The sequence below is a fragment of the Leptodactylus fuscus genome, chromosome 1 (genome assembly GCF_031893055.1).
Source record: "Leptodactylus fuscus isolate aLepFus1 chromosome 1, aLepFus1.hap2, whole genome shotgun sequence".
Lineage (NCBI taxonomy): Eukaryota > Metazoa > Chordata > Amphibia > Anura > Leptodactylidae > Leptodactylus > Leptodactylus fuscus.
The window spans coordinates 33,430,657-33,446,783 of record NC_134265.1 but is presented as its reverse complement, the minus strand read 5'-3'; the positions used below and the strand labels follow the sequence as shown (position 1 = coordinate 33,446,783).

At 47.9% G+C, this 16,127-nt stretch overlaps 1 protein-coding gene across 2 annotated transcripts in view; it reads left to right on the top strand.

Moving 5' to 3' along the window:
* Nucleotides 1–16,127, top strand: part of LOC142198396 (von Willebrand factor A domain-containing protein 5A-like) — a 61,241-nt gene that overhangs the window by 17,261 nt on the left and 27,853 nt on the right. For both annotated transcript variants that reach the window (XM_075269436.1, XM_075269428.1), the window contains exons 3-7: nucleotides 944–1,146; nucleotides 12,827–13,049; nucleotides 13,457–13,626; nucleotides 13,892–14,018; nucleotides 15,873–16,042. In XM_075269436.1, coding sequence (XP_075125537.1) covers nucleotides 944–1,146; nucleotides 12,827–13,049; nucleotides 13,457–13,626; nucleotides 13,892–14,018; nucleotides 15,873–16,042 — 893 coding nt within the window. The remainder of the gene's footprint in view (nucleotides 1–943; nucleotides 1,147–12,826; nucleotides 13,050–13,456; nucleotides 13,627–13,891; nucleotides 14,019–15,872; nucleotides 16,043–16,127) is intronic.

Below are 16,127 nucleotides of genomic sequence, written 5' to 3'. Positions count from 1 at the left end.
AAAAAATGAACATTATTAGTTATGTTATTCCAAAAATATGTTGCACCGTGTTGCCCCATGTGATTTGCTCCTGAGCTGTAGGAGTTCCCTTTCTTATTGAAGTGTAAGGGCCCCTTCACACGCCGTAAGCGCTCGGCTCATTCTGAGCCGTACACGCGAGCGCTTCCAAACACTTTCCATTCACTTCAATGGGAGCGCGCGTAAAGCCGTCTTTATGAGCGCTCCCATTGAAGTGAATGGGAAGTGTTTAGAAGCGCTCGCGTGTACGGCTAGGAATGAGCCGAGCGCTTACACCGTGTGAAAGGGCCCTTACTCAGGCTATCAATGTATTTCTAGCAGATCCTTGTTCGTAGTTCCATAGTTCCAAAACAGTCCCCTAATCCCTCCAAGCAAAAGAAACCTAATATCATGTCCTTCCAGCGATTTCAGACACAATAAAAATATTAAAATAGTACAAAAATAATAAGTTCAATTATTCAAATTCTCTATTTTTAACCAAATTAAACAAGTAGAACGGAAAAGCTGAACTCTAATTCCTGTGTTGGAAGAGAGTTAGCCATTCTGTAGACCCTATTCTTTTCACCTTCTATTCAGATGGGATGTTCATACGGTCTTGGATTACAGAGTGGTGAACATTACTGACTACACATAAACATAAAGATGTGTCCCACCCTATCTTAGATCAAATTTGGTTAAAAATGTTAATTTCTACAAACCCAATTCAATACCACAGCAACTACTAACTACTCCCTTGATAGGCTGAAATATTCAATCATGTGGTTGCCAAACATAGACAGCTATAGCATGGCAAATAGTTGTGAAATCATGTTGTTGAGAAAAGCTGCTCCACACACACACATCTGGATATGTCCAGCTAAGCAGAAAAGTAAAGATTCAGGTGGATGAAGAACATCTCATTCTACATTTTCTTTGGGTCTTTCAGTTCCTCTTAAGGACATCTCAGTTGACGTCCAGGTGAAAGGCTTTGTTGCTGATGTGTCTGCAAGTCTCAAGTACAAGAATGAGGAGAAGAAGGCGGTGGAGGCAGTCTTTGTCTTTCCCATGGATGATGACTCTGCCGTCTACAACTTTGAGGCCACCATAGGTGGGAAAACCATTGTGGCTGATCTCCAGGAGAAGGAACAGGTAATAGTTGGTGTTTTTGAAGATTATATGATTATGAATAGAGATGAGCGAACACTAAAATGTTCGAGGTTCGAAATTCGATTCGAACAGCCGCTCAATGTTCGTGTGTTCGAACGGGTTTCGAACCCCATTATAGTCTATGGGGAACAGATACTCGTTAAGGGGGAAACCCAAATCCGTGTCTGGAGGGTCACCAAGTCCACTATGACACCCCAGGAAATGATGCCAACACCTCTGGAATGACACTGGGACAGCAGGGGAAGCATGTCTGGGGGCATCTAACACACCAAAGACCCTCTATTACCCCAACATCACAGCCTAACAACTACACACTTTACACACTCAATACCACCTCTCTGACAGTAGGAAAACACCTTGAAACATGTGTATTTGGCACTTGCAGTGAGGAGAGCTTGTCACCAGCAGTGAATTTGGCCCTTGTAGTAAGTTGAGGTTGGCACCAACATTTGTTTTGAAAATCAGGGTGGATTGAGCCTCTAACCAGCAGAGTTTGGGCAAATTCATGGTGGAGGGAGCCTCTAAAAACCCCAGTTTGGACCAATTCATGGTGGAGGGAGCCTCTAAAAACCCCAGTTTGGACCAATTCATGGTGGAGGGAGCCTCTAAAAAACCCAGTTTGGACCAATTCATGGTGGAGGGAGCCTCTAAACAGCCCAGTTTGGACCAATTCATGGTGGAGGGAGCCTCTAAACAGCCCAGTTTGGGCAAATTCATGGTGGAGGGAGCCTCTAACCAGCCCAGTTTGGGCAAATTCATGGTGGAGGGAGCCTCTAAAAACCCCCGTTTGGACCAATTCATGGTGGAGGGAGCCTCTAAACAGCCCAGTTTGGGCAAATTCATGGTGGAGGGAGCCTCTAACCAGCCCAGTTTGGACCAATTCATGGTGGAGGGAGCCTCTAAAAACCCCAGTTTGGACCAATTCATGGTGGAGGGAGCCTCTAAAAACCCCAGTTTGGGCAAATTCATGGTGGAGGGAGCCTCTAAAAACCCCAGTTTGGACCAATTCATGCTGGAGGGAGCCTCTAAACAGCCCAGTTTGGGCAAATTCATGGTGGAGGGAGCCTCTAAAAACCCCAGTTTGGACCAATTCATGGTGGAGGGAGCCTCTAAAAACCCCAATTTGGACCAGTTCATGGTGGAGGGAGCCTCTAAACAGCCCAGTTTGGGCAAATTCATAGTGGAGGGAGCCTCTAAAAACCCCAGTTTGGACCAATTCATGGTGGAGGGAGCCTCTAAAAACCCCAGTTTGGACCAATTCATGGTGGAGGGAGCCTCTAAAAAACCCATTTTGGACCAATTCATGGTGGAGGGAGCCTCTAAACAGCCCAGTTTGGGCAAATTCATGGTGGAGGGAGCCTCTAAAAACACCAGTTTGGACCAATTCATGGTGGAGGGAGCCTCTAAAAACCCCAATTTGGACCAATTCATGGTGGAGGGAGCCTCTAAAAACCCCAGTTTGGACCAATTCATGGTGGAGGGAGCCTCTAAAAAACCCAGTTTGGACCAATTCATGGTGGAGGGAGCCTCTAAAAACCCCAGTTTGGGCAAATTCATGGTGGAGGGAGCCTCTAAAAACCCCAGTTTGGACCAATTCATGGTGGAGGGAGCCTCTAAACAGCCCAGTTTGGACCAATTCATGGTGGAGGGAGCCTCTAAAAACCCCAATTTGGACCAATTCATGGTGGAGGGAGCCTCTAACCAGCCCAGTTTGGACCAATTCATGGTGGAGGGAGCCTCTAACCAGCCCAGTTTGGGCAAATTCATGGTTGAGGGAGCCTCTAAAAACCCCAATTTGGACCAATTCATGGTGGAGGGAGCCTCTAACCAGCCCAGTTTGGGCAAATTCATGGTGGAGGGAGCCTCTAAAAACCCCAGTTTGGACCAATTCATGGTGGAGGGAGCCTCTAAAAACCCCAGTTTGGACCAATTCATGGTGGAGGGAGCCTCTAAAAAACCCAGTTTGGACCAATTCATGGTGGAGGGAGCCTCTAAACAGCCCAGTTTGGGCAAATTCATGGTGGAGGGAGCCTCTAAAAACCCCAGTTTGGACCAATTCATGGTGGAGGGAGCCTCTAAAAACCCCAGTTTGGACCAATTCATGGTGGAGGGAGCCTCTAAAAACCCCAGTTTGGACCAATTCATGGTGGAGGGAGCCTCTAAAAAACCCAGTTTGGACCAATTCATGGTGGAGGGAGCCTCTAACCAGCCCAGTTTGGACCAATTCATGGTGGAGGGAGCCTCTAAACAGCCCAGTTTGGGCAAATTCATGGTGGAGGGAGCCTCTAACCAGCCCAGTTTGGACCAATTCATGGTGGAGGGAGCCTCTAAAAACCCCAGTTTGGACCAATTCATGGTGGAGGGAGCCTCTAAAAACCCCAGTTTGGACCAATTCATGGTGGAGGGAGCCTCTAAAAACCCCAGTTTGGACCAATTCATGCTGGAGGGAGCCTCTAAACAGCCCAGTTTGGGCAAATTCATGGTGGAGGGAGCCTCTAACCAGCCCAGTTTGGACCAATTCATGGTGGAGGGAGCCTCTAAAAACCCCAATTTGGACCAATTCATGGTGGAGGGAGCCTCTAAACAGCCCAGTTTGGGCAAATTCATGGTGGAGGGAGCCTCTAAAAACCCCAGTTTGGACCAATTCATGGTGGAGGGAGCCTCTAAAAACCCCAGTTTGGACCAATTCATGGTGGAGGGAGCCTCTAAAAAACCCAGTTTGGACCAATTCATGGTGGAGGGAGCCTCTAAACAGCCCAGTTTGGGCAAATTCATGGTGGAGGGAGCCTCTAAAAACCCCAGTTTGGACCAATTCATGGTGGAGGGAGCCTCTAAAAACCCCAGTTTGGACCAATTCATGGTGGAGGGAGCCTCTAAAAAACCCAGTTTGGACCAATTCATGGTGGAGGGAGCCTCTAAAAAACCCAGTTTGGACCAATTCATGGTGGAGGGAGCCTCTAACCAGCCCAGTTTGGACCAATTCATGGTGGAGGGAGCCTCTAAAAACCCCAGTTTGGACCAATTCATGGTGGAGGGAGCCTCTAAACAGCCCAGTTTGGACCAATTCATGGTGGAGGGAGCCTCTAAAAACCCCAATTTGGACCAATTCATGGTGGAGGGAGCCTCTAACCAGCCCAGTTTGGACCAATTCATGGTGGAGGGAGCCTCTAACCAGCCCAGTTTGGGCAAATTCATGGTGGAGGGAGCCTCTAAAAACCCCAATTTGGACCAATTCATGGTGGAGGGAGCCTCTAAACAGCCCAGTTTGGGCAAATTCATGGTGGAGGGAGCCTCTAAAAACCCCAGTTTGGACCAATTCATGGTGGAGGGAGCCTCTAAAAACCCCAGTTTGGACCAATTCATGGTGGAGGGAGCCTCTAAAAACCCCAGTTTGGACCAATTCATGGTGGAGGGAGCCTCTAAACAGCCCAGTTTGGGCAAATTCATGGTGGAGGGAGCCTCTAAAAACCCCAGTTTGGACCAATTCATGGTGGAGGGAGCCTCTAAAAACCCCAGTTTGGACCAATTCATGGTGGAGGGAGCCTCTAAAAACCCCAGTTTGGACCAATTCATGGTGGAGGGAGCCTCTAAAAAACCCAGTTTGGACCAATTCATGGTGGAGGGAGCCTCTAACCAGCTCAGTTTGGACCAATTCATGGTGGAGGGAGCCTCTAAACAGCCCAGTTTGGGCAAATTCATGGTGGAGGGAGCCTCTAACCAGCCCAGTTTGGACCAATTCATGGTGGAGGGAGCCTCTAAAAACCCCAGTTTGGACCAATTCATGGTGGAGGGAGCCTCTAAAAACCGCAGTTTGGACCAATTCATGGTGGAGGGAGCCTCTAAAAACCCCAGTTTGGACCAATTCATGCTGGAGGGAGCCTCTAAACAGCCCAGTTTGGGCAAATTCATGGTGGAGGGAGCCTCTAAAAACCCCAGTTTGGACCAATTCATGGTGGAGGGAGCCTCTAAAAACCCCAATTTGGACCAATTCATGGTGGAGGGAGCCTCTAAACAGCCCAGTTTGGGCAAATTCATGGTGGAGGGAGCCTCTAAAAACCCCAGTTTGGACCAATTCATGGTGGAGGGAGCCTCTAAAAACCCCAGTTTGGACCAATTCATGGTGGAGGGAGCCTCTAAAAAACCCAGTTTGGACCAATTCATGGTGGAGGGAGCCTCTAAACAGCCCAGTTTGGGCAAATTCATGGTGGAGGGAGCCTCTAAAAACCCCAGTTTGGACCAATTCATGGTGGAGGGAGCCTCTAAAAACCCCAGTTTGGACCAATTCATGGTGGAGGGAGCCTCTAAAAACCCCAGTTTGGACCAATTCATGGTGGAGGGAGCCTCTAAAAAACCCAGTTTGGACCAATTCATGGTGGAGGGAGCCTCTAACCAGCCCAGTTTGGACCAATTCATGGTGGAGGGAGCCTCTAGAAACCCCAGTTTGGACCAATTCATGGTGGAGGGAGCCTCTAAACAGCCCAGTTTGGACCAATTCATGGTGGAGGGAGCCTCTAAAAACCCCAATTTGGACCAATTCATGGTGGAGGGAGCCTCTAACCAGCCCAGTTTGGACCAATTCATGGTGGAGGGAGCCTCTAACCAGCCCAGTTTGGGCAAATTCATGGTGGAGGGAGCCTCTAAAAACCCCAATTTGGACCAATTCATGGTGGAGGGAGCCTCTAACCAGCCCAGTTTTGGCAAATTCATGGTGGAGGGAGCCTCTAAAAACCCCAGTTTGGACCAATTCATGGTGGAGGGAGCCTCTAACCAGCCCAGTTTGGGCAAATTCATGGTGGAGGGAGCCTCTAACCAGCAGAGTTGTGGGAAAGCAGGGTGGAGGGAGCCTCTAACCAGCAGAGTTGGTGGAAATCAGGGTGGAGGGAGCCTCTAACCAGCAGAGTTGGGGGAAATCATGTTGGAGGGAGCCTAGTATTAGCAGAATTGTGCAACGCTTATGGTGGATGAGTATGAGGATGCAGAGGAATTGGAGAGGTTGAGTACAGACATGGAGTTTCATGTTGGGGTGCTTTACACAGGTGGGCACAAAAATGAAGGCTCTATCCAGTGGTGGTTCATTTTTATCAAAGTGAGCCGGTCGGCACTCTCAGCTGACAGACGGGTGCGCTTGTCAGTGATGATGCCACCGGCTGCACTGAACACCCTCTCAGATAGGACGCTGGCGGCAGGACAGGACAGCACCTCCAAGGCATATAGGGCAAGTTCAAGCCACAGGTCCAACTTCGACACCCAATACGTGTAGGGCGCAGAGGGGTCGGAGAGGACAGGGCTGTGGTCGGAAAGGTATTCCCGCAACATGCGCCTATACTTCTCACGCCTGGTGACACTAGGACCCTCTGTGGCGGCACTTTGGCGAGGGGGTGCCATCAAGGTGTCCCAGACCTTAGACAGTGTGCCCCTCGTTTGTGTGGACCGGTGAGAACTTGGTCGCCTACTGGAGGAACTGTCCTCCCTGCCGCCAACGTCACATGCTGGAAACATCTCCATCATATTCTGCACCAATTGCCTGTGGCAAGCATTGATGCGATTGGCCCTCCCCTCTACCGGAATAAAAGACGAGATGTTGTTTTTATACCGGGGGTCAAGGATAGCAAAGATCCAGTACTGGTTGTCCTCCATGATTTTGACAATACGCTTGTCGGTTGTAAAGCACCCCAACATGAACTCAGCCATGTCTGCCACAGTGTTAGTTGGCATGACTCCTCTGGCCCCACCGGAAAGTTCAATCTCCATTTCCTCCTCATCCTCCATGTCTACCCATCCGCGCTGCAACAATGGGACGATTCGAAGTTGCCCGGAAGCCTCCTGTATCACCATCACATCATCGGACAACTCTTCTTCCTCCTCCTCCTCCTCCTCCTCCTCCATTAAACGCGATGAAGCGGACAGATGTGTGGACCTACTCTCCAGCTGTGACGGATCGGATGCTATCCCTAACTCCTCTGTGTGATCTGAGTTATCCCTGATGTCAATCAGGGATTCTCTCAGAACACACAAGAGCGGGATTGTAAGGCTCACCATCGCATCCTCAGAGCTCACCCTCCTTGTGGACTCCTCAAAGACCCGTAGGATGTCACAAAGGACTCTCATCCATGGCCACTCATGGATGTGAAACTGAGGCAGCTGACTTTGTGGCACCCTAGGGTTTTGTAGCTGGTATTCCATCAAAGGTCTCTGCTGCTCAACCACTCTATTCAACATCTGAAACGTTGAGTTCCAGCGTGTGGGGACGTCGCACAAAAGCCGGTGTTGTGGCATATGCAGGCGTTGCTGGAGAGATTTTAAGCTAGCAGCGGCTACTGTCGACTTGCGAAAGTGGGCGCACATGCGCCGCACTTTCACCAGTAGCTCTGGAACATTGGGGTAGCTCTTTAGGAAACGTTGCACCACTAGGTTGAAGACGTGGGCCAGGCATGGAACATGTTGGAGTCCGGCAAGCTCCAGAGCTGCTACCAGGTTCCGGCCGTTATCACAAACGACCATGCCTGGGCCCAGGTGCAGCGGCTCAAACCATATTGCCGTCTCATCGAGGAGGGCATCCCTCACCTCGGAGGCAGTGTGCTGTCTGTCCCCCAAGCTGATCAGCTTCAGCACAGCCTGCTGACGTCTACCAACGCCAGTGCTGCAACGTTTCCAACTCGTAGCTGGGGTCAATCTAACAGCGGAGGAGGAGGCGGTGGCGGAGGAGGAGGCGGTAGAGGAGGAGAAGGAGGGGGGTGTTCTTCTCGTGTCCCTGCCAGGAATGTTAGGCGGGGAGACGAGGTACACCGGGCCAGTTTGGGAAGCAGTCCCAGCCTCAACTACATTCACCCAGTGTGCCGTCAGTGAAATGTAGCGTCCCTGTCCGCATGCACTTGTCCACGCGTCGGTGGTCAAGTGGACCTTTGTGCAAAGCGCGGAACTAAGGGCCCGCCTGATGTTGAGTGACACGTGCTGGTGCAAGGCGGGGACGGCACACCGGGAGAAGTAGTGACGGCTAGGGACGGCATAGCGAGGTGCCGCAGTTGCCATCAGGTCCAGGAAGGCGGGAGTTTCAACAAGCCGGAACGCCAACATCTCCTGGGCCAGCAGTTTAGCGATGTTGGCGTTCAAGGCTTGCGCGTGTGGGTGGTTAGCAGTGTATTTCTGCCGCCGCTCCAATGTCTGAGAGATGGTGGGTTGTTGTAAAGAAGCGCCTGATGGTGCCTTTGATGGTGCAGGAGAAGGAGATAAGACAGGAACAGGGGAGGATGAGGGAGAAGTCAACAAAGTGGCGGAGGCAGATGAAGTGGTGTCCTGGCTCGTCCTCTAGAGTGCATCGCCAGCACAGTCAGCAGTGGCAGTGGCAGAGGCAGTGGCAGAGGCAGTGGCGTGAACGGCAGGCGGCCTTTGTCCTGCCGTTGCTGCCTGCCACTGATTCCAGTGCTTGGATTCCAAATGACGGCGCATTGAAGTGGTGGACAGGTTGCTCTTCTCAGAGCCCCTAATCAATTTCGAGAGGCAAATTGTGCAGACAACACTATATCTGTCCTCGGCGCATTCCTTGAAAAAACTCCACACCTTCGAGAAACGTGCCCTCGAGGTGGGAGTTTTTCGGGGCTGGGTACGAACTGGAACATCTTGGGAGATTCCGGGTGTGGCCTGGCTTCGCCTAAGCTGCTGACCTCTGCCTCTGCCTCTAGCTACCCTTTTTGGTGCTGCACTTGCCTCAACATCCACACTACTTTCCCCGCTTGACATCCCCCCTGTCCAGGTCGGGTCAGTGTCCTCATCATCCACCACTTCCTCTTCCAACTCCTGTCTCATCTCCTCCTCCCGCACAATGCGCCGGTCAACTGGATGCCCTGACGGCAACTGCGTCACATCATCGTCGATGAGGGTGGGTTGCTGGTCATCCACCACCAAATCGAACGGAGATGGAGGAGACTCTAGTGTTTGAGCATCTGGACACAAATGCTCCTCTGTTAGGTTCGTGGAATCGTGACGTGGAGAGGCAGGTTGAGGGACAATGAAAGGAGCGGAGAACAGCTCTGGGGAGCAGGGACAGTTGGGGTTATTGTTCTGTGAAGCTTGGGAATTTTGGGAGGAAGGAGGACAAGACTGTTGGGTAATAGGAGGAGAGGAGGCAGAGTCTGACTGGCTGCTGGACAATGTGCTGTAAGCGTTCTCTGACAGCCATTGCAAGACCTGTTCCTGGTTCTCGGGCCTACTAAGGTTTGTACCCTGCAGTTTAGTTAATGTGGCAAGCAACCCTGGCACTGTGGAGTGGCGCAATGCTTGCTGCCCCACAGGAGTAGGCACGGGACGCCCTGTGGCTTCACTGCTACCTTGCTCCCCAGAACCATTCCCCCGACCTCGCCCACGGCCTCGTCCACGTCCCTTTCCGGGAGCCTTGCGCATTTTGATTTCCCAGTTAGAAATTGGCACTATATACCAGTAGCAAAAATTGTGGGTGCACGTAACCCCAATATATTCTTTGAATTACCAGTCAGAAACTGGCACTATATGGCAGTAGCAAGAAATGAGGGTATTTATAACCCCAATATATTCTTTGAATTCCCAGTCAGACAATGGCACTGTATACCAGTAGTAAAAATTGTGGGTGCACGTAACCCCAATATATTCTTTGAATTACCAGTCAGAAACTGGCACTATATGGCAGTAGCAAGAAATGAGGGTATTTGTAACCCCAATATATTCTTTGAATTCCCAGTCAGAAACTGGCACTGTATACCAGTAGTAAAAATTGTGGGTGCACGTAACCCCAATATATTCTTTGAATTCCCAGTCAGACAATGGCACTATATACCAGTAGCAAGAAATGAGGGTATTTATAACCCCAATATATTCTTTGAATTCCCAGTCAGAAACTGGCACTATATGGCAGTAGCAAGAAATGAGGGTATTTATAACCCCAATATATTCTTTGAATTCCCAGTCAGACAATGGCACTGTATACCAGTAGTAAAAATTGTGGGTGCACGTAACCCCAATATATTCTTTGAATTACCAGTCAGAAACTGGCACTATATGGCAGTAGCAAGAAATGAGGGTATTTGTAACCCCAATATATTCTTTGAATTCCCAGTCAGAAACTGGCACTGTATACCAGTAGTAAAAATTGTGGGTGCACGTAACCCCAATATATTCTTTGAATTCCCAGTCAGACAATGGCACTATATACCAGTAGCAAGAAATGAGGGTATTTATAACCCCAATATATTCTTTGAATTCCCAGTCAGAAACTGGCACTATATGGCAGTAGCAAGAAATGAGGGTATTTATAACCCCAATATATTCTTTGAATTCCCAGTCAGACAATGGCACTGTATACCAGTAGTAAAAATTGTGGGTGCACGTAACCCCAATATATTCTTTGAATTACCAGTCAGAAACTGGCACTATATGGCAGTAGCAAGAAATGAGGGTATTTGTAACCCCAATATATTCTTTGAATTCCCAGTCAGAAACTGGCACTGTATACCAGTAGTAAAAATTGTGGGTGCACGTAACCCCAATATATTCTTTGAATTCCCAGTCAGACAATGGCACTATATACCAGTAGCAAGAAATGAGGGTATTTATAACCCCAATATATTCTTTGAATTCCCAGTCAGACAATGGCACTGTATACCAGTAGTAAAAATTGTGGGTGCACGTAACCCCAATATATTCTTTGAATTCCCAGTCAGAAACTGGCACTATATGGCAGTAGCAAGAAATGAGGGTATTTATAACCCCAATATATTTTTTGAATTCCCAGTCAGACAATGGCACTGTATACCAGTAGTAAAAATTGTGGGTGCACGTAACCCCAATATATTCTTTGAATTACCAGTCAGAAACTGGCACTATATGGCAGTAGCAAGAAATGAGGGTATTTGTAACCCCAATATATTCTTTGAATTCCCAGTCAGAAACTGGCACTGTATACCAGTAGTAAAAATTGTGGGTGCACGTAACCCCAATATATTCTTTGAATTCCCAGTCAGACAATGGCACTATATACCAGTAGCAAGAAATGAGGGTATTTATAACCCCAATATATTCTTTGAATTACCAGTCAGAAACTGGCACTATATGGCAGTAGCAAGAAATGAGGGTATTTGTAACCCCAATATATTCTTTGAATTCCCAGTCAGAAACTGGCACTGTATACCAGTAGTAAAAATTGTGGGTGCACGTAACCCCAATATATTCTTTGAATTACCAGTCAGAAACTGGCACTATATGGCAGTAGCAAGAAATGAGGGTATTTGTAACCCCAATATATTCTTTGAATTCCCAGTCAGAAACTGGCACTGTATACCAGTAGTAAAAATTGTGGGTGCACGTAACCCCAATATATTCTTTGAATTCCCAGTCAGACAATGGCACTATATACCAGTAGCAAGAAATGAGGGTATTTATAACCCCAATATATTCTTTGAATTACCAGTCAGAAACTGGCACTATATGGCAGTAGCAAGAAATGAGGGTATTTATAACCCCAATATATTCTTTGAATTCCCAGTCAGAAACTGGCACTGTATACCAGTAGTAAAAATTGTGGGTGCACGTAACCCCAATATATTCTTTGAATTCCCAGTCAGACAATGGCACTATATGGCAGTAGCAAGAAATGAGGGTATTTATAACCCCAATATATTCTTTGAATTACCAGTGAGAAACTGGCACTATATGGCAGTAGCAAGAAATGAGGGTATTTGTAACCCCAATATATTCTTTGAATTCCCAGTCAGAAACTGGCACTGTATACCAGTAGTAAAAATTGTGGGTGTATATAGCCCCAATTCTATTGCTAGGGGACTTGCAGGGTATTTCTGGGGTGAAGGTGGGGGGGCACACCGTTGGAACGGGTATCGGGGGTATATATCGGGTATACGGGAATACACTGACAGTGTATTCCATTCAGGATCCTGGGAAAGCTGAGTTGCGGCGATTGAGCCCGTCAGTGCCACGTTACACTGACAAGCTTCTCCCTGGAATTTAGCTCTTATAAGAGCTGTTGGTTGTCTTCTCCTTCCTATCCTAGCCTGTCCCTGCCTACCCAGAATCTAAGCCCTAGCTAGCTGGACGGAAACCTCTGTCCTCGGTGAATTGCAAGCTCAGAATGACGCGAACCTGGGCGGCGCTGTTCTTTTAAATTAGAGGTCACATGTTTTCGGCAGCCAATGGGTTTTGCCTACTTTTCTCAACGTCACCGGTGTCGTAGTTCCTGTCCCACCTACCCTGCGCTGTTATTGGAGCAAAAAAGGCGCCAGGGAAGGTGGGAGGGGAATCGAGTAATGGCGCACTTTACCACGCGGTGTTCGATTCGATTCGAACATGCCGAACAGCCTAATATCCGATCGAACATGAGTTCGATAGAACACTGTTCGCTCATCTCTAATTATGAAGGATGGAACAATGACAACTAAGGATCTTGGTTGAACAAGAGTTCCTACAAGGTACCGTAGGTCCAGATTAAGGTTAGTGGAGGCCTTAAGCAAAATAAGACAAGTTTCAACTTTTTCATCTGTAGATCAAATATCTGTAGTTCAAGGTTCCTTCAAACTCCATGAACATATTGAGACAGCAGGGATAGTTGCCAATGATTATTAACTATAACCTATGAGACAGAACCTGATGAGTGTTGTCTTATAGCCTTCTTCTTCTCTTCAAGGCTCACAAGACCTATGATGAGGCCATCAGCCAAGGCCAGCAGGCTTTTCTTCTGGAAGAAGATGAAAGCTCTGCTGATATTTTCAGATGCAAAGTTGGGAACCTACCACCTGGTGAGGAGGCAGTGGTGACCTTAAAATATGTCCGGGAGCTTCCCGTCGAGGCAGATGGAGCTGTTCGTTTTGTGGTTCCTGCTGTCCTCAACCCCAGATACACCCCAAAAGGTAAGATCAATATCAGGTAACCCTTGACAAAAACTTCATGGTCTTCAAAAACAGTTTATCATTGTAGACATACATGTCAATAACTTGCGTGACTTTTATGTAAACCTTAAAAAAGTGATATCTCTTGGATGAAATGGGTGAAAAAGAATGAGGATTAAGAGAGTCATTTTGCAAATATACTAGATGATCTCACGTAGGCCGATAGTTGATTACAATGTTGGTTGAGTAAGAAGAATGATGGAGATAGTAGATGATGGTGTAAGGATGTCCACAGATATAGAAGATGGATGATAATATGTGAATGATAGAAAGCCAAGATGGAGGTGATGAGGCTAAACAATAATGATAGATGATCATGGCTGATTTACTTTTCCTGATTTTCTCCTTATTCCTTACCCACTATGTAGGACATGCTGCGAGTGTGACCGCCACCCGCCCACAAGTGCCTGTCGGAGAGATGCCATATACCCTGAGTCTGAGCGCTCACTTCCAGTCTGCTTATGGCATTGCCAAGATAACGTCCAACTGTGATATCAGCCCTATGGAGTATACTAATGAGGACAAGACCGGCGCCAAGGTGAGGGGACAGCACAGGACTGTGCGGACTGGAGAAAACCTTAGTGAATATGTGGTACAATGCAGAAAGCAATGCTCCTTGTTTTTTTGTTGTCTAGACTGCTATAGTACAAGAGTGACAGTACTCCATATTTCTGATATGGGACCCTTCCACCTCAAAATCAGCTCTAAATTCAATCTGGAAGCCTCTCATTGTTTTCAATGACAGGTAGTGATGGAGGCTTCTTTTTTTTAAGACACTAAATAGCATCTTTAAACATTTCCAGGTATCACTAGCTGAGGGACACAAGTTTGAGCGAGACGTGGAGCTCCTTGCCTACTACTTAGAGGTGAACAAACCAAGTGTGACCGTGGAGGCTGGAGTGGTATCTAATGCTGCCGAGGAGCCAAAAGGTGACTTGTATACCCTTTAACTTTCCCCGACCTTGGAGTGTTGGAGGAAACTAGAGGACACCCATTCAAACTCCTTGCAGATCCTTCGCTGGATTTGAACCTAGGACTCCAGTGCTTAAAGGCATTAGTACTACTAACCACCTGTGGAGATGTCATCAGTATGAAAAATCGATTTAGGGCCAGAAAACTGTTTTGGGGAGTCCTCTGTTCAGGATCTTCATCTCTTCATTAGACCGGTTACTTAAACCATCTCTTGCTCTGCAGGACCTGTTTTGTCTTGATTTACTTGATTTAAATAAATGATGTGTAATACTTAGTTTCCCCTGTGGTGGCACTGCAGGCAAACTGAATACTAATAGAGATGAGCGAACACTGTTCGGATCAGCCGATCTGAACAGCACGCACCCATAGAAAGGAATGGAAGCACCTGTGATGCCGGCCGGCCGCCGGCAAAGTCAGCGTCACAGGTGCTTCCATTCATTTCTATGGGTGCGTGCTGTTCGGATCGGCTGATCCGAACAGTGTTCGCTCATCTTTATATTCAGACAACAGTGATGCCAAACGGGAAATTTTTCGCAGCCATTTTGCATCCGTGGTGCACCTGTTTTCATGAATCTCTCATAGACTTGAGTCAACTGAGGCATCTGTGAAAATGGGCAAAAGTAGAACAATATCGGTCATGTGAATACCCCAATTCAAATGTGTCGGCCATTAAAGTCTGCCTTCCTGTTGACACTCATCCATGAGAGTCCCAGCAGAGGGACACTTGTTGATCATTTTATTATCAAAAGAGTATGGCCTTTCCTAAAGCAAACTGCCACTTCAAAGGGGTTGTCCATGGTTTAGAACAAATTCATGGGAGGCTGGGGTGGGTGTAAAACAACAAGAAGACCTACTCACCTATCCCCAGCACTCCATTTTTCCATCCCATTCCCCTTCCCTTCACCACTCCAGAGGCAGAGGGCTCACATGCCTGCAGAGACCAACCAGTGGCCCCAGAGGTCTCTAGATCATGATCAGTGATGTCACTCACAGGTTCCTAACCAGCAATCACTGAGAACATTGATTCATGTCAGCTGTCATGTGAACCTCTCAGCGAGGCCTGCCACCGAAGGGAAAAGGAACCGGATAACTGAATGCTGGGGATGGGTATGTCTTTTTTTGTTTCTTCCTTTTAAAGGGATCCTATCATTAAAATGCACTTTTTTGTGACTAACACATAGGAATAGCCTAAAGAAAGGCTATTCTTCTCCTACCTTTAGATGTCTTGTCCGCGCTGCTTTTTGGTATAAATCCCGGTTTTCGTCGGTATGCAAATAAGTTCTCTCGCAGCACTGGGGGCAGGCCCCAGCACTCAAACAGCACTGGGGGCGTCCCCGATGCTGCGAAATAACTCTTCAGCGCCGCCTCCATCTTCTTCAGGAACGGCCTCTCTTCGAGTCTTCTTCCAGTGCTGGCTTCAAACTTCTAGGCCTCGGGCCTAGGGCAAAGCCATCTGCGCATGCCCGCCAGCCACAAAAAAATGGCCGCTTACACAGTATTGTAAGCAGCCACTTTTTTGTGGCTGGCAGGCATGCGCAGTTGGCTTACCAGGGCCTAGAATTTTAAAGCCAGCGCCGGAAGAAGAAGCAAAGAGTTTGAAGCCCGGCGGTCAGTTTTCAAACCCATTCACTTGCAAAGTTTGCACTTTGCAAAGTGTCCGCCCATGAGTGTCTTGTGCCTCTCCACGGCGAAACCGTTTTTTTTAACCGGACACAAAGTCAGACACGCCGGACGTTTTGTCCGGTTAAGAAAAAGACTGGGCACTGGTGTGAACCTGCCGTAACTGGTTTCTTGTTATCCTGTTTTTTTTAGGATCTTTAATGACCGAGTCTGTCGCCATGTTTAACTTTTATCCCAGTATCCCAACTGCGCAGGAACAGACAAACAGTGGAGAATTTATCTTCGTGGTGGACCAATCTGCGAGTATGGAATCGCCAATGAATTCAGAGCCAAATGCCCCCCAACGTATTGACAGTGCTAAGGTTAGTGACTGATTCCAGGGCACCATCTACTTAGTAGCCATTTTGAAATTTTTGAGCAAGAGTCCACATACCTTATTATGCGAGA